Here is a 22220-nt window from a genome sequence, read left to right as displayed (position 1 = left end):
ATTGTATTACCAACTATGTAGTTACTGCAATGATTTATGATTAAACTATTTTTTTATTTGGTCCATAAATTTGTTATTTTTAAAATGGCAATTTGTTTTTAATAAAAAAGTTTAGTATCTAACACGAAAATTATGATCGACTGTAAAAATCAAAATACACAAACTAATAAAAACACAAACTACAAATCACTGAACTTTCCGACAAATAAGGAACATCTGAATTAATAATTATTTAAAAAACGATTTAAAAATAACTTGACGGATCACCACCATTTTGTCAACTAGAACAAAACTAGCCCACAGACGGTAGTCAACATGCTGTCATGTCATCTTCATATATAAATTAGAAACCTGTATTTTAATGCATTTTGCGCCGTCTGGCGATGCGGAAGAAATTAAATTTGTAGGTCTATAAAATTGCTATTGGGTGTCTAGGGCCTGTCCAGCAATTATAACCTAGTAAAATGTATATTTCGTGCGTTTTTCTTCCGTGTACAATAAGTAATTTTCCGTTTGTGGAGATCGGTCGTACAATAATAGAAGGTTCTTGAAGATAATTGTACTTTTATACAGGGTGTCCCACTTAAGACGGATACAAACCAATTTCTTAGTTGTTTGTTGAGCGATCTTTTTCATTTTTAGCAGGATGCTGTCTGGCTATAAGACGTACATTTTGCCCAGGGTAAGAAATGCGATACCTCATAGACGTACGTTTTAATGGGGTTTGATATTTTTCGAGTCAAGAGTAAACTACCCTTATAGGACAGTATTTATTTGAAATCTGATAAATTATATTGAATCCTCCTTACCCAAGATACCGAAGTTCTAATTTTAATAAATATTGATACAGGGTGTGTTATTAAAATAAGACATTTTTTTTATTATTATTTTTTAAGTACTTACGCCGCCCCTGGAAAAACAACTGGTTTATTATCAATAACCTAATTATCAATTAATAATCGATTTAAGTTTTCAGATAGCTTCCATAATAATTAAGATACGATACAAAAAAACTAAATATTTTCAATTTATTTTGTTTACTTTAAAAAATTGTTTTTTAAGTTTGCTAATACAAATGAATAAAATGAGTTACAAAATAATTTAAAAACCCAGTTTTAATGGAATCTGAAATACGATTTTTATTCTTTTTATTGAGAAATATTTAAAAAAATCCAAATAGTTATTTAAAACAATCACTATTAACTTTGAAAAATATGCTCTAAACAAAGATTTATAAAACTATAACGAACTTATATCTTTATATCTGAAAACTTAAATCGATTATTAATTGATAATTGGTTATAATTGGTTATTAATAATAAACCAGTTGTTTAACCAGTGGCGTCGTAAGTACTTAAAAAAATAATAATAAAAATAAAAATGTCTTATTTTAATAACACCCTGTATCAATATTTATCAAAATTAGAACTTATGTATCTTGGGTAAGGAGGATTCAATATAATTTATCAGATTTGAAATAAATACTGTCGTAAGGGTAGTTTACTCTTGACTCGAAAAATTTCAAACCCCATTAAAACGTACGTCTATGATGTATCGCATTTCATACCCTGGGCAAAATGTACGTCTTATAGCCAGATAGCCTCCTGCCAAAAATGAAAAAGATCGCTCAACTAACAACCAAGATATTGGCTTGTATCCATCTTAAGCGGGACACCCTGTATAAAGAATCTTTTACAGTTTGCGATGTTTTTCGGTTTACTTATAATTTAGGAATATGAGATATACTAAATACAAATAAGATATTATAACATATATTTTTTTTTCTTTTCTTGGGTATGAGGTGTTTTTAATAAATTGAAAGATGGAAACATAAATCCAACATAAATGAGTGTGACACTCACAGTCACTCAGTGTCACACTCATTTATACAGACTGGTGTTAGCAAGGCGACTTCAAGAATAAAGTGCCTGAACAAGCCCACTATGTTGGAGCGAAATGTCGCTTAAAAAAATTGTTTCAATCTTTTAATTTATTAAAAAAACCTTCATACCCAAGAAAAGGAAAAAAAATATATGGATATAATCTAAAGGTTTAAGAAAAAAGAAACAATTAAATTATTATTGCATTGCGAATATTTATTTTATAGGCAAGCTTCATCTGAAGATACATTGAGATTTTTTGGAGCAGTTGATGATCCAGATCTATATGCATGGCCATCGCCGTTGAAATTGACGGCTTTGGCCATTCAAAAATTAAAGGATTTTAGACCTGCCATGACTCTTATGAGGATCATGTGTAATGATGCATTGGTATCGCATGCTAAATATTTCATCTATATTTTATATTATTTAATACTGTTTTTTTTAGATGAAAAGACATTGGAAGGAAATGTCTCTTATAGCTGGATTCGATCTCACCCCTAACGCCGGTACATCCTTAAGAAAAATGACAATGATGGGTTTAGAAGGAGATTTGGACAAATACGATATTATTAGGTACTTTAATACATGTATTTGGATGTGATGCATAATACCTTATCTTATTTTTAGTTCTGGTGCAAGCAAGGAACGAGAACTTTACCGTAATTTACAAAAAATGCAAAAAGAATGGGACGAAATATTATTTAAAACGGGCACTTTTAAAGATACGGGCATCAATATTTTAACTCAGTTGGATGATATTCAAGTACTACTTTACATTATCAGTTAAAAGTGATAATGTAATGTTTATTTTAAGGTTGTTTTGGATGATCACATTCTTAAGGCTCTAACGATGAGAGGTTCGATATTTGTTAAACCATACGAAGCTGAAGTTAGAGCATTTTATTTTAAACTGACAAGAATTAATTCAACATTAGACGAATGGGGTAAAGTACAATCACAGTGGTTGTACCTTTTACCCATTTTCTCGTCAAAAGATATCGTGGCTCAAATGCCCGAAGAAGGAATTTTATTTAAAGAGGTACAAGAACTATACGGTTCATACCAAATAAACTTTTAGTCACGTGATTAAGTTGTACAACCAACGTTGTAAACGGCACAGCGTTGCTCACTTTTATATATTTTCTTTTAATCAAAATATTTTAGTTTATATACAGAAATATACAGTAATGACACGCGGCAAATTAGAAATGTCTAAACGACAAATCGTAAATGTCGGCAACTGTGAAGAAATATTGACATAAATGCCACAATTAATTATTTTCACTCGTCCAAACTCCTTTGTTTTAATGTCGCAATATTGGGAACATTAGTGTACAACCTTCCACTAAAGGCACTCAATAAAAGATTGGCACGTTTGCCGTGTAAAGGTTGATTCTCACTATACCTTCCGTTTGGAATCTAATCAACCTTTAATGATGGAATTAATGGAAAATCCATGAATGGAAACCCATTCCATATTCGTTCCGTATTTTTGATTATATTCACGCTATACGTATAGCGTGAATATATTCAAAATATATAATCGTATCTATACCTAATCTAACCTAACGGTTCCGTATCAGTTCCATACTTTTTATTGTATACAATTAATATCATTACGAAAGTTTTATATTAAAAATTTGTTTCTTTTGAAAAACGTAATAGATTTAATTAAGAGGTGAAATAATAAATAAATATTACCAAATTGTCACAGGGCTGGTACAAATGTAAGAACTTGACAACCCTGTTTCCGATACGCTTCAGTCCTTCCGCTAAAAAATGTATGGAAGGAAAATATATGGAACGGAAGGGAAACGGAATGGATAGTGTGTATTGTTCTATTCGTTTACATGTTATAATATTTTATGTAAACGGAAGGGATACGGAAGGTATAGTGAGAATCAGCCTTATACAGCATACGATCGCTGGACGATTTTCATTTTTCCCGAATGGTTTTTCGGTACTTTTGCATCTCACGAAAGTGTGAGACACGAGCGTACTTCACTACCCGTGTCAACATAGCTTTAGTTACTTTACTTACTAACTTACTTAACTTAACTTTAATCTTAATGTTTTAAAGTAGTATCTTTCGACATTATCTCTTTGCATTACTAAACTCTATTAATTACCTATCGTGTGATTTTATTTTAAAGCCACTCCAGTTTTTAGTACCATATACCAGCCAGTATACATACACACATTGATTTTAAGAGACTTTAATAAAACTAAGGCTTATTTTTTAGGTTAATGATACGTACAAGCGATATATGGATGTAGTTATGAGAGATCCAAGAGTTTTTGTTATAGCTGGAGCTGATGGCGTTTTAGAAATAATGAAACATTGTAATGAATTACTTGAGAAGATAAACGAAGGTGTCACAGCATATTTGGAAAAGAAACGATTATATTTCCCAAGGTTCGTATTTAGAATTAAAATACTAAAAAAACACATTTTAAATAATATGATATGAGTAGATTGGCGATTGTTCTCTAGGCTTGGTTCATTTCAGCCGATTTTTAATTTTTTTTTTTAAATTTAGCAGCGCTCGTTACGGCAGAAATCAGAACTTTCCGCCTCTGTATTTACTCTTAATAGTAGATTATTTTCTTTTATCTATGGTATTTACGCAGTCCCGATTACCGTTCATATTGACATGTGCATAATTGCGTGATTGTAGGTTATTGCACTCAATATAACTCTCCCGGAACAACATTTTACACCTTAGCTTTATTACACCGATCTCATCAAAAGTAAAGATGTATTCAGGCAGTTCGACGAAACAATTGCCCATTACATGATAAAAATATTAATTCGGCAAATACTATGAGGATAAAATATAATTTAATTAATAGCAATAGTATACTTCTTTTTAATCAATTAGTGCTTATTTTTTAATGGACGTGTCTTAAAATAATAATTATGTACCTTTAAAAAATTTCGATACAGTACAGGTAGTCCTAGTTATGTCGCAACTAGCAAAACCGGATTATACTCTATGAACTCGGCAATAAAGATGTAACTATTAAGTAGACTTCAACACTAACCTCGAACTGTTGAGTGTAACTACCATGAACTTCAAATATACTATAATTACTTGTACTTAAGTGACTCTAACTTAACTATGAGACTAGACTGCAAATAATACTACTAAAAATATTTAAGCAATTTATTGAAATATCAAAAAGGTTAAATGTATAAAGAAAATGATGAAATGTATATGAAATGAAGTAAAGTTTAATTCGATAAAAATAAATGAAAAATGAAAATGGTCTAAGCTATATTAAAACTAAGACGTCATCCCCCTTAACTTAAACTAAGTATGCTCTAAGGGCGCAATACAAATAGCAAATCTAAACCCAACTAAAATCTAAACAGTCTTACTCTACTCGATGTGATATACTTGAAAACAACTCGGAAGAACTCCGGCTGAGCTACGGTGTATAGCTACAGGGTGGCTACGGCGGTGCACAACAGCTCGGTGTACTGTCACTGGAGCCCACGGATGTCAGCAGAGGTACAGGTGAAAGGTAGGTGTTGAGATTTCAAATGGTGAACATAAAAAACCCTAAATAATATTGGTTGTTTTAGAAAAGAGCCTCAATTATAGAACAAGGACTAGCACAACGTGTAGGAGTTAATGAAGGTAATAAAGAAGGACTAATTAAATCTGAACTTTACCTCAACGAGGGTTTATGATGTCCAACGGGTAACTCTACACACGGGCAACAGGAACGGATGGAATTCTGGACTGTTCTGTGCTACGGTCTGGATCGGTCTTCTTGCTCTACAATTACGAACAACCAAATAAGACTTAAGAAAGATAACACTCAACTAATCTTTCTACATCACGTGGGCGTGGAAAAGTCGAAAACCAGACAACAATATGAACAATTGACTTCGACTAGGCAGAAGAATTATAGCATACCTTGGAACTGTTCGGGGACTTCTTGGGCACGTGGAATCGGAATATCGGTCGGAAAATTTGGCTATTTAATCCCTTATAATCGGTCGGCGGTCCATAAAATCATCAAAATCCAATCACGTCTCTGACCAAAGGTGTTTCGGAAGCCTTAATCCTTCTTTACGAAGACCTGCTATTTGCCAACAGGGAATGCTTCACGAAACGGCAGCTATTTCTTCACGACGATATTCTGACGGTGGATACACAAGAAGTGATGCAAGGATTCGATTTCCTTCACAAAATCAGATTTCAACCGGAAATCTCCCTCCAGGATATTTGTATTTGACTAAGAGTGGGTCCCATAGGGGACCCTCCACTGAGGCCGCGAGGGCCTATTGTGGCTCAGTTTCTACAAGCTCTAATTTACAAGAGCGTCAAAGTTCATCCTCAAGACCCAGCCTCTTAATATAGGCCGTTATGTCTGAGGGCGATATGTCTCCTAGGTCTGATAGGTCTAGCATGGGTTTGCCAAACATCTCAAACCTGGTCCTGCTCCCAGCGGGGCAGGTACACATAACGTGCTTCATTGTTTCATCATCTTCCATACAGAGTCGGCATTCGGCGTCTTCCACCAGTCCCGTCCTCTGTAGGTGAGATCTCAGCCGGCAGTGGCCCGTGTACACTGCAGTGAGCACACGCGTTCCATTCCTACCGGCCTTTAGGAGTTCTCCTGTTCTATATTTGGATGGCCCTGCTAGGATTTTCTTGGCATGCTCCATTCCGGGACTGTCATTCCAGTCTCGGAATGTCTCAAACCCATTCACAGAGCCTGTCTCTTGCGAGATTTTTGGGAACGCTAAGTGTCGGTTCTGGGCCCACGAATGGCGAGCCTGCACCAATTTTGGCGAGGGAATCAGCACGTTCATTTCCCTCTAGGCCGACATGTCCCGGTATCCATATTAGCGACACTTTGTTCCTATCTCCCAGTATGTTGAGTAGTTTCTTACAATGAAGAATCGTCATAGACGTGCTTTTCGTTGCCTCAAGTGCTTTCAGCGCAGCTTGACTATCCGAAAATATGCATATTGTTTTCCCGGTGTATTGTTGTTCTACCAGCAGTTGCACACAGGTTTCAATAGCATATAGCTCAGCTTGAAAGATCGTGATGTGTTTTCCAAGACTGTGGTAGATCTCAGTCTTTGGACTGCTGCAGTAAATTCCTGCGCTAGATCCTTTTTCGTTTTTGGATCCGTCCGTGTACCAACACATTTCCGCATGTAATAAGCCGTTTCCCGGCTTATCCCATTCGTCCCTATTCGGAAACAGGACGTTGTAGGTGCGCGTCAAGAGTTGGACTGGTGGTGTAAGATCCGAGATCATTCCCATAATCTCATCCGACTGTAGTTCTTCTATTAGCGGTTTTGTATGAACATAATTGTTCCTTGGCTTCCTCGTTCTATATTTAGAAACCTATATGTAGCCCATCTCGCCTCTCTTTCCAAAAGAATTTGAAGAGGAGGTAGATCGAGTAGGGTTTCCATAGCCTTTGACGGCGTGGAATGGAAGGCACCAGTCACCGCTAAGCATGCTTGTCGTTGTAGTTTCGACAATTTATTCTTTGCCGTTGTTTGGTTGGCTTTCTGCCACCAGGTAACTGCATCATACGTGATAATAGGTCTGATGGCCGTCACGTATAGCCAGTACATATTTTTGGGGTTTAATCCCCAGTTTCTACCACAAATTCGGCGGCATGCCCATAGAGCATAGCAAGCCTTTTTTGATGTTTTTTCCAGATGAGAGGTCCAGCTAAGTTTTTTGTCCAGGTTTAATCCCAGATACTTAACTTCCTCCGCAAACGGAATTGTCTCACCAAGAAGAATGGGCGGTTTCAGTTTGTCTGTTTTCCTTCTTCTGGTGAATGGTATGATCACGGTTTTCTGTGGGTTTACACTTAATTGTTCCAGTGTGCACCAGCCGTGAATTGCATCTAGGATTTCCTGTATTTTTGAGGAGATGTCCTCCTCTTTGTGTCCTTTTACTAGGATCACCAGGTCGTCCGCATATGCCTGTGCTTCAACCTCGTATGCATCGATGATTGCCATCAGGTCGTCCGCTAACAGGGTCCACAGAAGAGGAGAGAGAACTCCTCCTTGCGGGCATCCCCTGCCCGGAACAAACCTAACGGACTCACCACTGAGCGAGGTCGTTGCTACTCGATTTTTGAGCATTTGCTCAATCCATTCAGTTATGGTAGCTTCGACTCCTCGTGCTTTCACAGCGCCTAGGAGCGATTGAGGGGTGACATTGTTGAATGCTCCCTCAATATCTAGGAATATCCCTACCGCAATTTCTTTGCGATCAAAGGTACTCTTAATTTCCCCTACCAAATTGTTGAGGGCCAGTTCTGTTGATTTTCCCTGTTGATAAGCATATTGTCGGACATTCAGGGGATTAGACGTAAGAATCCTCCCCCTAATGTGTCCATCCAATATCTTCTCCAGAGTCTTCAGCAGAAATGATGTAAGGCTTATTGGTCGATATGAGCCAGGTTGTAGGTTTTGTTTCCCCACTTTCGGTATGTATACCACCTTTGCTCTCGTCCAGTCAGCTGGCAGGTGTGACCATGCCAGACTTGCCCTAAAAATTCTTAATAAGCGAGGGACGATAATGTTCTCAGCCTTCTGCAATAAGGCCGGAAACACTCCGTCCTCTCCTGGGGATTTGAATGGGTCGAAACTTTCGATCGCCCCTTTAGTCTCCCTATAGGTGATTACTTTCTTCGCTATCTCCCAATCCTCTTTTTTGGGCCGGTTTTTACGACGCATGAGTATCGGGGGGGTAGCTCTTCATCACCTAGTATCAAGCAGCCTGGGAAGTGTTTTTGGGCCAAAATCTGTAGCGTTTCTTTCCTGGACTCTGTGAAATTACCGTCGGGGCGCTGTATCGTCCCTAGCTCATTCACTGGTTCTTTTGAGAGAATCTTGTGAATTCTGGTGCTTTGAGGTAGATCGACCAGACTCCCACAGAACCTTCTCCAGGACTCTCTCTTCGCCCGTCTTATTTCCTTATTGTACTCCGCCAACGTCGCACGATAAGTTTCCCAGTTACCTGACACTTTAGCGCGGTAAAAAGCTGCAGCACTTCTTTTCTTCTTTTGTCCAGTTTGTTGTTCCACCAAGAGGACTTCCTATTATCCTTCTTTGTTTTAAGTGGACAGTTTTCACTATAAGCCGTTATAATTGCACATTGCAGTTGCTCCGCTGCAATCTCGATCTCGTCGCGATCTCTCACTTTTGCAATTGTGGGTTCCAGCAGATGCACGAGTGAGCGGTTGTATCCTCCAAATCCGTGCACTTAGGATCCCTATATTGCAGGAGAGTTCTTTCACCTACGCTTATTTCAAACTTTATGTGTCTGTGATCCGAGCACGATGGCTCAGATGATACCCTCCAATTGGATATCCTGTTGCTCAAATAATTAGAGCTGACCGTAATGTCTAAAACCTCTTTCCTGTTACAAGTAACAAAGGTTGGTTCGGAGCCTATGTTATTAACTACTAACCCTTCACCTATTAAGTAATTAAGAATTAACTCACCTCTGAAGTTGGTGTCCGTGCTTCCCCATGCCTCGTTGTCGCCGTTGGCGTCGCATCCTATCACCAGCTGTAGGTTTTTCCTCTTGCAGAAGGAGATTAGTTCTCTCACTTACTTTGGAGGAGGTAAATCCGCTGTCTTGTCTCCCGGGAAATATGCTGAGCAGGCAATGAACTCCACTCCTCCACCGCTCCTCCCCGCTCGGATCTTGATATGTACCGCCACCACATCCTGACAGCAGAACCTATAAAGGTTAAAAGAGTGCACGCTCTTTTTTACTAAAATGCATGCCCTAGGTCTGGTTACTCCAGGGGCGGTAATTAGCCTACCCTCTGCGTCCCCAAGGCCACATACGCGGCCTGAGTTAACCCAGGGTTCTTGAATGAAGGCGAGATGCACGTCCTCCTTCTTGAACCTTCTGCCAAGGACGTTAGAGGCGGCCTTGGCATGTTGCAGGTTAATTTGTATACATTTGACTGCTGCAGCCATCCCTGCAGTAGTCAAATTTAGGTTTTGCTCCCACCGTCAGGGGGTCTACGTCCCCTTTTGGTGGGAAACCTACATTCGTTCCGCCTGCCTTTCCGGGTGGGTTTGTTCCCACTCGAGTTGCCAGGCTTCCCCGAGGCTCCAGAGGGTTTAGCTTTAGACCCTTTCATGGCCGGGTTTTTCCGTGCCACTACTTTGCCTCCAGCTCTCTCCCTCTGGGTGTTGCCAGACCTCGTGGCGTCAGTCGTCACCCGAGAGGCTGTAGGATGGTCCCCACCATCTCCCGAGACTGACGCCCTGGTCTGCTCCGTATTGGTTTCATTTTCCTTATCTCTGGGTCGGAAGGTAATCTGCCCAAACCCAAAGTAGGCCCTGAATCCGTTGCGGCGAAGGAGATCCATGGATCTCTCATCAACCGCAAAGGTCCAGGTTTGTCCCGGCCCTGCATCACTCTGGTGGAGGATTCTCCACTCCTGAGTTAGCAGGCTAAGATTCATTCTTCTAAGTCTGTTCAGCACAACATCCCCTCTGAGCCGTTCTCCAGGCTCATCATCGGGAATGTAGGCCGTACAGACATGAGGCTTGGGTATATCCCGCCCCCTTACTGCCCTGAGTTCCATGCCCTGCCATGGCGAAAGGTCGTTGACCATCCTTTCTAACCACGCAGCGCTGGTCTCGTCGGCACAGATTACAAGCAGCCATCCAGGCCGAATCGAGCAGCCTTGGAAGCGTACCTGTAGTCCTTCCTCTGTGCTTGCGTCCACGGCCTTCATAATGGCACGTTTCAACAACAAGAGTTGCTCGGTGGATAGGCTGTTCTCTGGGTGGTTAGGTCGGATTACTCCAACCCTTATTTCCCCAGCGGCTTCCACGTAGCTTCTTGCGCCCTCCCTACAAGGCTTCTTAGCGCTCTGTTCAGGCGTGCTTGCATCCGAGCGGATGCGCTTGCTAGCATTAGGAGCACCAGTGTGAGGTTTATTCTCCTCCGGGTTGATTTGTCTCTTCCCGGAAGAGGTACCCCCACTTATCTGTGCCCTTTGTTTCTCCGCTTGTCGCTGCAGAATCGTCTGCAGAGCGGTCTCATAGGGCATTCCGCCCTTGAGAAGTCTTGAGAGGAGCTTTCTTGTCGCCCCTGCAAACCTTTTCTTTTCCAGGGATAATTTCTCCAATTGCTTGGAGACCCCGAAAGGAGGTTCACCTTCTGCCTTCTCAGGCGAGGGGGATCTGGGCCCCTCTGTTTCCTGATCCGGCTGAGGTGAGTTGTTTGGGGTAGGAATAGTCCCACGCTCCTTAGTTTCCTCCTCCTTAGGAGAAGGATCGGGACGGTTTGATCCATCCTCGTCATTGGGTTTTTTGCTTTCTTGGTCCATATAATGATCCCACGAGTAGCAGGGGAAAGAAACGACCATCACGGCAGAGCCCCGCAATACCGTGACTAGGCATTTATGAGCTGGGAGGTCGCCCGGTATCCCAGGTTAGTCGCTAGTGGTCGGGTTTCCCCCCGACCATCCATCCCTTGGCGCGCACTATACCGTAGGATTTGGGGAGGTTTTTATAGTGGTACCTCATCCACGCGGCTCAGACAGTAAAGCCAAAGCCCCCATGTCTCTCCTAAGAGAGACTTACGGTATGACGGACGTTAAGTCCCGAAGGAGGTCCCGTCCGGCATCGTTTTTATGTCTTGATGCAGTTCCCTGGCCACGACACTACAGCCAGGGACAAGACATTGAGATGCTCCTTAGACCTAGCCAGAGCGCAAGAGGGGTCCCCTCCGGTGCCCTGGCCGGGAGCTTCCCCACCAACGTCAAGGTCTCGCATCTCGTAGGGGAAGCGATTACGAACAACCAAATAAGACTTAAGAAAGATAACACTCAACTAATCTTTCTACATCACGTGGGCGTGGAAAAGTCGAAAACCAGACAACAATATGAACAATTGACTTCGACTAGGCAGAAGAATTATAGCATACCTTGGAACTGTTCGGGGACTTCTTGGGCACGTGGAATCGGAATATCGGTCGGAAAATTTGGCTATTTAATCCCTTATAATCGGTCGGCGGCCCATAAAATCATCAAAATCCAATCACGTCTCTGACCAAAGGTGTTTCGGAAGCCTTAATCCTTCTTTACGAAGACCTGCTATTTGCCAACAGGGAATGCTTCACGAAACGGCAGCCATTTCTTCACGACGATATTCTGACGGTGGATACACAAGAAGTGATGCAAGGATTCGATTTCCTTCACAAAATCAGATTTCAACCGGAAATCTCCCTCCAGGATATAGATAGAGAACTATATATCTTGACTAGTCCAACTCACAAAAAGGCATAAACAAAAAATTATGTACTAGAATATTTTTCGACAGCCATATTTCATATCCGGTCAATGAACGAACTAAACTCAGAAATCCCACAATTAAATGAAGGAATTGCACACTGCGATCCACATCAAAAATAACCAATTTAACTACGAAATTTTATCTGATAATTATAAAATTTCAATAACCAAAACAAAGGATAAATAAATCCAAAAACATCTGATTTGATCTGACAGTGACAAGTGACAAGTGATGACCAAAGATAAAAAGAGGTCGACAAAAATTCTAATGCTGGGCGGCATCCAGTGACAATATTCTGTGGCTATATAATATCGCGGTGTATAACGGGTTGCATAATCGTAAAATTTAAATAAAATATTTAACCATAACGGAGAGCTAGCACACAGTGGTCGTTGCGAGGAAATTTGACTGTTACAGTAATTATTAAAATTCATATATACAGTATGTCCCCGGATTGTCTTTACAAGAGGAAAAACTTTTTTATTATTGACATTTATAGGAAAATTCTTTCTTCATAAAAATTTTTGCTTGTTCTAAAATGGTTAATTCCGTTTATTCCAAATCTCTATATCGTTCCACAGAAAATTAAGAAAAACATGAAAATATGGTTGAATTTTGAGGTCCTATAAATCAAAAAGCGCTTAATAAGGCGCTATGGTAATATTATTTCGATTTCATTCTTTAATACATAGCAGAGACATACATGGTTCTTATTAATTTTGGTTAACGTCATATTTATTTGCTGATGTTAAACTATCACATTTTCCGAAACTATTATCACCCTTTCCATAGCATTGAACTAAATAAATTTTGTGCTTCTTAACATTTTAAACACCTAAAAATATGACCTTAATTAAAATTTTATCAATAAAAATATAAGGACCTTGAAAAACTTTTTCTCTGGAATGATATGGAAATTTGAAAAAGTATAAATCAGATTAACCATTTTAAAACAAGCCAAAATTTTTATGAATGCATTTTTCTCAAAATGTTAATAATAAAAAAGGTTTTCCTCTTGTAAAGACAATCAGGGGACATACGGTACATACTGAGACTATGGTCAACAAAAAATAAAAAAAAATTATTAACTCTGTATTGTATCTGTCGGTATTATACCAACCTCTCCTAGCTCTAATTACTCGTCTTCATTGACCAACGTTGTGTGTGAAATCCATAATACAATCTTAATAGATTCCGCTTAATAGAATTAATAGACAATCTTAATAGATTCCACTGAAAGCAACCTAATGATATCTAATGTTAGTTGAATCCATATGTGTTGTGTTGGAAAAACAACTTGTCTTAAATTGAACTTGAACTTTTTAGGTTCTTTTTCTTGTCCAACGACGAAATGCTAGAAATTCTTTCCGAAACCAAAGATCCTCTCAGAGTTCAACCTCATTTGAAAAAATGTTTCGAGGCGATAAACAAATTAGATTTTACGGATAAACTAGAAATTCTAGCAATGTTCAGTCAAGAGAATGAGAAAGTTAACTTTAAGAGTCAGGTAAATACGAAGGAAGCTGGTGGTAGCGTTGAAAAATGGTTAGTTCAGGTAGAGGAACAAATGGTAATATCAGTTAGGGATCAGATATTAAAAAGCTGCAGAAATTACTTCTTGATTCCCAGAACGCAATGGGTAAGTCAATATAACTGATAAAAAATATCTATACCTATGTGGCGGATTCATCTCTCCAAAAAAATCCTTTATGGGTATTTCGCCACTGCACTGCAAGAAAAATCTACAAAATAAACTAGTCATTTTTTCTAAATACTTCTGCGTTAAACCTAAACGGACACTGCTTATCATAAGTTATGTTTACAGTAATACAAATTTGCCTAACAAAGAAGAAAATGCTTAACGTTTCAGAAAGTTTATCTCTTTCCGTCGTCGGAAGCAAAAAAAATACAAGAATAAAGAAAAAACTATTTAAAATATTTAAATTCAACTATTCGAGAACCACGTACTTTGCTTTTTTTAAAACAGATACATCTACAAGAAACCGTTGACGTTCTGTTAAAACAGCAGTTTTGTTCTTGCAGTGCAGTGGCGAAATACCCATAAAGGATTTTTTTGGAAATATAACTGATACTGGAAACAAACATTTTTACCAATTCTTTTAGAGTAGGATTTCCAATTATTATTTATATTTTTATTTACAACTTATAAGTTATATGTACTTATACAGATCTGAGGCACGAAATAAGTCCGCTCAGCTAAGCAGATTCGAGTAAAGCTTGATTTTCATGCATCCGGCGATACGATGATACGATATTAATTTTATCGGTTCAACTTAAAGACTTCGATTGATTAGAAAATTACGCAGTTTTTAAATTTACTGCACTTTCATACATCCCTTTATCGGATATACGATTACCTTGTGATTGGTGTCATTTTATATTTTCGTTTCCATAACGATTTTGCTGTTTTACTTATAGTCTAAGGGTACGAACATAGTGGAGGCAGGTTTCTGCTTCCCGGCAGCCAGCGCTATCTCTGTGTACCTATTCTTGATCACTCGCATCTTCAAATATCGCTCACATCTCGCATCTCCGAAAAAGCCATATAACAATACACGTGATGCGTAACTTTGCGTACAACTTAACAAGTATAGCTAGAGACGTGAGAAATATAAAATAAGAGACGCCCCTCGATGCGCAGTGGACATCCCACAAATTTGCTTCAATCAGATTTTTCGTAGCGTAACTGCATCTCTCTTCCGCCGAATCAGGGTTGCCACAAGCTACACAATTGTGTATTTTGCTACACATTTGCTTCCATGTCTGCACAGCTACACCACAATGGCCTGTGCTACACATTTTGACAATTTACATATTTATTATAAAAAATAATACCAAAATAGTAAATCATCTGACAAAAGCTGTTTTTTTTGCTTTTAAGTTATCTAAGTTATTTAAGTTATATTTGAAGTTACATTAAAAGAGGCCGCAAGTGAACTTTAAATTTTGAACTGACAAATATCATTTTCGGTCATTTATTGGTCGAGTCAAAAACGGTAAATAGACAGGATTGCTTAATTCCTTAAATAATACATAACACGTACTTTGGCCAAATTCAGAGGCCAAATTTCACTGTAGTTCGGTCCACTCGTTGGCATACGTGAATAATATTCAATTCCTATTTCACTTTTCCTCCCATATCAGCAAGGACTGCAGTTTCTATGGACAAATTTGGCCGATTAAACAGTCCTGAATTGTTTACAGTTTTTAAATAGACTTTAACCGGTCTAATTTTTCCATAAAATCGTTAGTTTCGCGACATCAATTTTGACGTCATTGCAATATTTGCTGGCATGAGAAGAAGTGAAATGGGAAATGAATATATTGACGTGTACAAACGAGTGGAAGTGAGACTCTTATCGAGACTCGTAATTATGCTTTAAAATTTGGCGATTTTACGTCTTACTCTTGGTTTTATTGGATAGTTTACAATTATTGGACACGGTCATGGATTGCTACACAATGCTACACATTTTTGTGGTCAAGTTCTGCACAATCAAAAATTTTCTTGTGGCAACCCTGCGCCGAATGCGTTCTCTCTCTATCGTGTGCGCGACCGGTGCTATCCCCAAGTCTCTTCCTATATTTGTCAAACTGTATATGCATCACGTGTATTGTTATATGGCTTTTTCGGAGATGCGAGCAGGGTTCGGAAGTAGTTAATTAAGAGGAAATTTACCTGATTAACTAACCTAACCATATTCAGTTACTGATTTACCTAGACCAAGATTACTGTTAACCCTAAAAAATTATCTATTAGACAAGGCATTTTATACCCTAGATGAATTCTATGCAGACAAGGGTAAGCTGTTAATATAGCATTTAATATTATTTGTAGTAAGTATTATTGTGTTTTCAATTTATTTTCTTGTTAAAATTATATAAATATTGAAACTTGTAAATTATAGTTATGTAATACAGTATAAAGACTCTTCAGAAAAGTATTTTAGGAATCATGTTTATATTACGATACATTTAGTATTTGAGTATTTTAGTATCTTGAGTTTTTTGTTAACATGTTCCACACCCATCTTGGGTCAATTTATGTAATTGTATTACTTGGAACTAATAAAGATTTATCTATCTATCTATCTATTCAAACGCCGCGCCCGCACATAGGGGTATTTGGTCTATAAATCTGGCCAAAAGTGATATTTTTTTATTTTCATTTTTTATCTTAACTGAATACAAATCTATAAATACTAAATGTAAGCACGTTTATATTAGCTTTTTTAAGTCGTAAGTTGACTATCAAATAAATAATATATTTCAATTACAAGTATGAATTATCTTGAGTGTATTCTGAATATTTCTAAGATTATAAAATCGTGGAATTGTTTGTAGTGATTTTTGTGCAAATTGTTTATAATAACTGTCATGATGGATACAGAGCCAGCTGGCAAGTCCTGTTTTATGCCATATTTTTATTTTGAAACGTTTCCTTCTATTCTATTCCTTTATAATGTTTTATATTTAACAAATCAGAGGCATTTTTATAAGGTGTAAGACTATTCGGCAATATTCCGCATGGAAATTAGTATCCGTTCAGTGCTTAAAGTCTCCAGCTTTGGAATATGTACAAAAATCTTGCCAATATTTGCCACTGTCAAAAAAAAACATTGATTTAAATAGATTCTTAAACGAAATAGTCTTTACCCTATAACACCCATCCTCGCTCAAATATCGTCTATAATATACAAATTACTTTCTTGTTCTAGCATTCTCATCCAATTGCTTGGTTTTGCACAGAATGGCCCTATTTGATCGGTGGCAAAAGTTTCAGAGTAGAGGAAAAATTATTATGTAGGAAAAACAAAATGGGGTTCCATATTAGCACCCTCTCCTCTAATAATTAATATTACTAGCAAAAAAGCACAAAAATCATAAAACATAATTTTGGCCAACTTTTAGTTCTCAATACCCCTCTGTGCGCCATCGGCGCGTGCAAAAGCAGAAATAAATAAATTTTCGTTCCGGTAAAAGCGAGAACGCCGATGAACGCTGGTTGACGGCGCCTACCTGCTTTCACTGTGAACGATTTGATAACACGCTTTAATTTTTCAAGGTTATAAGCGCGAGGCGGTGCGGCGCGGCGCTACTATGTAAATATATACAGGGTGTCCCAGAAATACGTGCAAGTATTTTAACATAACTGTATCGTTAACATAACTGTAGTATAGTTCAACCCCAGAAACACGCCTATGAGGTTTTTTTCTAAATATTTTTTTTTTGAAAATTCGGAATTTTTTGAAAATATTTTTGGAATTTTTTTGCATTTTTTTTTAATTTTTATTTAAAAAAAAAATAATTTCTTGATAATATGGCAACATAGGTAGTAGATTAAATTTACAAAAAAGAAAATCCAGAAAAGATCCAGTGGTTCTCAAACAAATCTCGAAGTATTGGAAAGAATGTGTAAGGACCAAGAACTATTGACTACAATAAAACGACGGAAAGCAGCATATTTTGGTCATATTTTTCGAAATAACAAATATAGTTTCCTACAGCTGATCGTTGAGGGAAAGATTGAAGGACGACGAGGCATCGGGCGTAATCGGTTTTCCTGGTTGTGGAATTTGTGCCAGTGGTTTAATATAGGAGAGGCCAGTGCAATTATCCGTTTAGCTCAAGACAGGGAGGAATTCCAATTGATGGTCGCCAACTTCCGATGAGGAGAAGGTTCTTAAAATTTTAGCAAAAAATCATTTTTTTTTGGAAATTTTCAAAGTAAAATAACTCCATTATTTTGGACTGATTTGAAAAACGATATAGAGAAAATATGTTTCTTTTATCGAGATCTACCACCCTTTAAAATACTTGCACTTATTTCTGGGATACCCTGTTTATAACAATACACGTGATGCGTATACGCAAAGTTGCGAACGATGTATACACACCCTGTATATTTTGCTATGCTCTCCTGAACAGGGTGTGGGCCGTCTGACTGCCGGTAGATATTGCGTTCACTACTGTGCATCACATCTGTATTCAACATCTGTTTACTGCTGCGCATCAAAAATTCGCCCTGTATTTCGGAACTAAGGAGGCTAGGACAAACATATGTGTAGCATATTTAGTTTCATAAAAAAGTAGCAAAGTAATGTGAAAATCGCATCATTATATAAACGAGAAATTCCATAAATCACACTAAAATTTATCCATGAGGATACCGTGTACAGATGTGATGTGCAGTAGTGAACCGCAAAAGTCTACAGGCAGCTAGACGGCCCACACTTTGATTAAGAGAGCACAGGAGAGCATAGCAAAAGATATATTAAAGAACCAGCACCGGCATTCTTAAAATACAAAAACAAGCCTTAAATAGGTTAAAGCCAGGGTTGGATGGACGCACCGAGAAGATCTCGGTAGACTGGTTATATCCGTTGGCCAAATACACTGCTTGTGCCATAATACCGATTTATTGGTTTTGAAATTAATTTTATTGCGCTGTTAATAGTTAAGAACTTCTAAAACAGTTGTTTAGCATATAAAACATGTTTGATTTATTGAAATGAAATTTCTTTACGCGTGATGGAATTTTTTTATTATATACACACGATATAATATTATATACACACGATATACATATTATATTTACACGACAAGGCCCTGACAGACGAGCTAACGGAAAGAAGAAGTGGTAAGTGAGGAAGTTGAGATGGGGTCTTGGAGCGTCGTAACTCGGGCTCTATGTGTAGATGGGGCTCAAAGAGCCTTATTTTGATCTGATGTATAGCTCACAGCATTTTGATCTGATGTATAATTTTTTTATATACATTTTTTACTGTTTTCAAGTTTATACTTGAAAACATAGTCTACCACACTCAAGGAAACATTAGCATACTAATATAATGTTATTTCGTTTCCAGGTTCAAAAGTGGCCTGGTCAGGTTGTACTTTGTGTATCTCAAATGCATTGGACCTCAAACGTTCACAAAGCATTAAACAACGAAGATAATCTTACAGTTTCCATACTTTTTGAAAGCTTAAGACAATCCTTGAACGACATCGTCGCTCTAATACGCGATCCCACTCTCACTAACTTATCAAGAATCACAATAAAGGTAAACGAATATTTAATTAAAAACGTATACCTATTTTATTTTTTAGGCTTTGATTGTAATAGACGTACATGCTAAAGACGTTGTGGAAGAACTCTTAAAAAAGAATGTGAACAATGATAAAGAATTTAAGTGGTTGTCACAGATGAGATATTATTTAGAAGAGGATGAGGCATATGTACGCCTTATTAATGCTACGGTCAGATATGCTTATGAATATTTAGGTAGCTAATATTGTTATTTATTAAATCACTTATGGTGCAGTTGCTTGATGGCTTACTAAAAAAAGCTACTAAAGCAAGCTTACTAGACGACGACAAGAAACATATTATCAAGACTTTAACGATAAACATAACGTTCAGAGATGTCTGTTGCAATCCGCAACCTCAAAAACCTTGATTGTTTTTCAACGAAGATGAACAATTCAAAATATAGCTTTAACAAAAGCATTTTAATCAAAACATTTTTTTATGCTTTTTGTGAAGCTTATTGTCGAATATAATTTGTGATACTAAATAACTAGATTATTAGAGCATACTAGATTTTATCCATGGAACATATACATCACGCAAGTCTTCTGCATATCCTGAGAGCCTTTGCAGCTTTGTTGGTAATGTTCTTAATATGCCTGTGCCATAGAAGTTTACTGTCCAGGGTTGATAGATATTTGACTTCTTCAGGATCCAGGTCCAGGATTGTCCAGATATTTGACTTCTTATAATAGCAGAATTTCGTTTTCATCTAGATGGATACTTTTCAAGTTTTCGCTTTGTGATAAATGGCACTACCGTGATTTGTCTGATTTGACGCTCAGCCCATCTCTCTGTGATACTACATAACTGTTCATGTTTCCCCCGAGCGATCATTATTATGTCATCTGCATACCCTATGCAGTGTATTCCTGCTAGAATTACTTCGTCTAGTAATTCTTCTACTACCAAGCTCCATAGTAGGGGGGAGGTTACTCCACCTTGTGGAGTTTCTTGGTTTGGTCTAACAGCTACAGTATTGGTACCCATATGAGCCCTCTGCTGTCCGTGCTGAGAGGATTTCCTAAAACCAACAAATCTAAACAAAACCAAGAATTAACCTACATTATTTTCTTGGAAAATACAAGATTTTCAACCAGATATTTGCTATCCAATCCCGTTAGGCGATGCAGTTATTGCTTCATTTTACCGAAAATATAGTAATATACTTTTGGATAGCCAAGCCAAATCTTTTTGGCTTGGCTATCAACAACCAATATATAACAACCCATCACTACTGTGAACGAGTAATGGAAAAGGCTTATGAAAAATGATGTGTCAGTTGGCTGCAGTATATTGCAGGCAACTAACTCTGTTGTAGATTGAAATCATATAAAAAGTTTTTTAAAATTTCATTCTGTGTAATAATATTTACGAGTACAACACATGTTAATTAAAAATTTGTAAATTTTAGTCATAATTTGTGCAAATTTGAAATACCTTTATTAAGATCGCGTTTACTTTGTCGTAGGAAATTCAGATAGACTGGTTATTACACCTCTTACTGATAGATGCTATCGGACACTTATAGGAGCTTATCATCTGCATTTAAACGGCGCTCCCGAAGGTCCAGCCGGTACCGGAAAGACGGAAACAACTAAAGATTTAGCAAAGGCGATAGCCGTCCAATGTGTTGTTTTTAACTGTTCAGATGGCTTGGATTACAAAGCTATGGGCAAATTCTTCAAAGGTATTCTTTGTTTTGTATTTATTGTATTATATTATTGGGGAAAATGTATCTATTATTCCCATATTAGTTATTTTGACCGATAGAATATGTTTGTGGATAACTAAAGTTGTCACTGACAGAAATTCGAGATCCAAAGATTCCTCAAAAATTGATTCATTCTACTTTTTTAAAAACTTCAAGGTTGTGTGTTTCGAGGACGAAACAATTATTAATATAGATTCCTTTTTATATCAGCCACTCTGTGCATTTATTTGAATATTAGCATATTTGTGATGTCAGGACCGTGGTCAAATGAGTCATTACCGTGGGAAAGAAAATTGAAATGTCATTCTCGGTCTTGACATTTTATAGTTATGCTAACATCAACAGTTTTGTTATACAATTAAAAAAATGTGAAAAATGTGACAGAACAGTTCGAACATATTACATTTATGAGATACTTATTTGATATTAACAGCAAAATAAAAACACTAAATCACCACAATACACCAAAACACTTTTACTTTTACACTGGACGCGCGTTTCGCTAACCATGTTAGCATCATCAGCAGATGATTATAAACTAAAGTACAATCTAAAAGTTGAGCGTTTATATACTCGCTCAGTGGGCCCCGAGTGGGCGTGGCAAAATCTAGCCAACCGAGTCAGAGCCAACTGAGCGTAACAGTTAGATTTCCGCCACTAGAGTAGTAGGAACAAAGAACTTGAAGGAATTGGACCGTTGACTCTGTTCATACTATCTTTACATTTATTAATTCTGATGCTTTCATATGCATCTAATTGTCTGTAATTTGAGACTTGTTTAATTAATTTTAAATTATTAAGATCTATTCAATGTTCATTATCAACAATATGTTCGGCAACGCAAGATTTATCCGGTCTACCATATCTTATCTGAGCTAAATGTTCTTTAAATCTAGTTAATATTGATCTTCTAGTTTGCCCAACATATTTCTGATTACAATCTTTACAAGAAATTTCATAAATACCCGACCTTTCCAGTGGAGGTGTTTTATCTTTGGATTACCTAATAATTGTTGTAATTTATTATTAGCACTATACACAAGTTTATAATTGACATTCTTAAAAATTCCTTTTAGACCACGGGATAACTCTCTATCAAACGGTATCGAAAATATTTAGACGTATCTTTCTCCACTTGAAAAGTCGAATTTTCAGAAATCATTAACCTATACCTACGTTTTCTAATTAATTTAT

General features: G+C 37.5%; 1 protein-coding gene across 1 annotated transcript in view; it reads left to right on the top strand.

Annotated features, from left to right (window-relative positions):
• LOC115889254 (dynein heavy chain 12, axonemal) overlaps positions 1-22220 on the top strand; it is a 232470-nt gene that overhangs the window by 79166 nt on the left and 131084 nt on the right. Inside the window, exons 7-15 of the mRNA XM_030909199.1 lie at positions 2108-2270; positions 2329-2456; positions 2511-2646; positions 2698-2922; positions 4127-4299; positions 13528-13840; positions 19092-19286; positions 19333-19507; positions 20784-21002. Coding sequence (XP_030765059.1) covers positions 2108-2270; positions 2329-2456; positions 2511-2646; positions 2698-2922; positions 4127-4299; positions 13528-13840; positions 19092-19286; positions 19333-19507; positions 20784-21002 — 1727 coding nt within the window. The remainder of the gene's footprint in view (positions 1-2107; positions 2271-2328; positions 2457-2510; positions 2647-2697; positions 2923-4126; positions 4300-13527; positions 13841-19091; positions 19287-19332; positions 19508-20783; positions 21003-22220) is intronic.

Source organism: Sitophilus oryzae, unplaced genomic scaffold (genome assembly GCF_002938485.1).
Source record: "Sitophilus oryzae breed Bouriz unplaced genomic scaffold, Soryzae_2.0 scaffold_812_pilon_pilon, whole genome shotgun sequence".
Taxonomy (NCBI): Eukaryota; Metazoa; Arthropoda; class Insecta; order Coleoptera; family Curculionidae; genus Sitophilus; species Sitophilus oryzae.
Note: the sequence above shows the minus strand (reverse complement) of the source record. Positions and strands in the feature narration are given on the sequence as shown.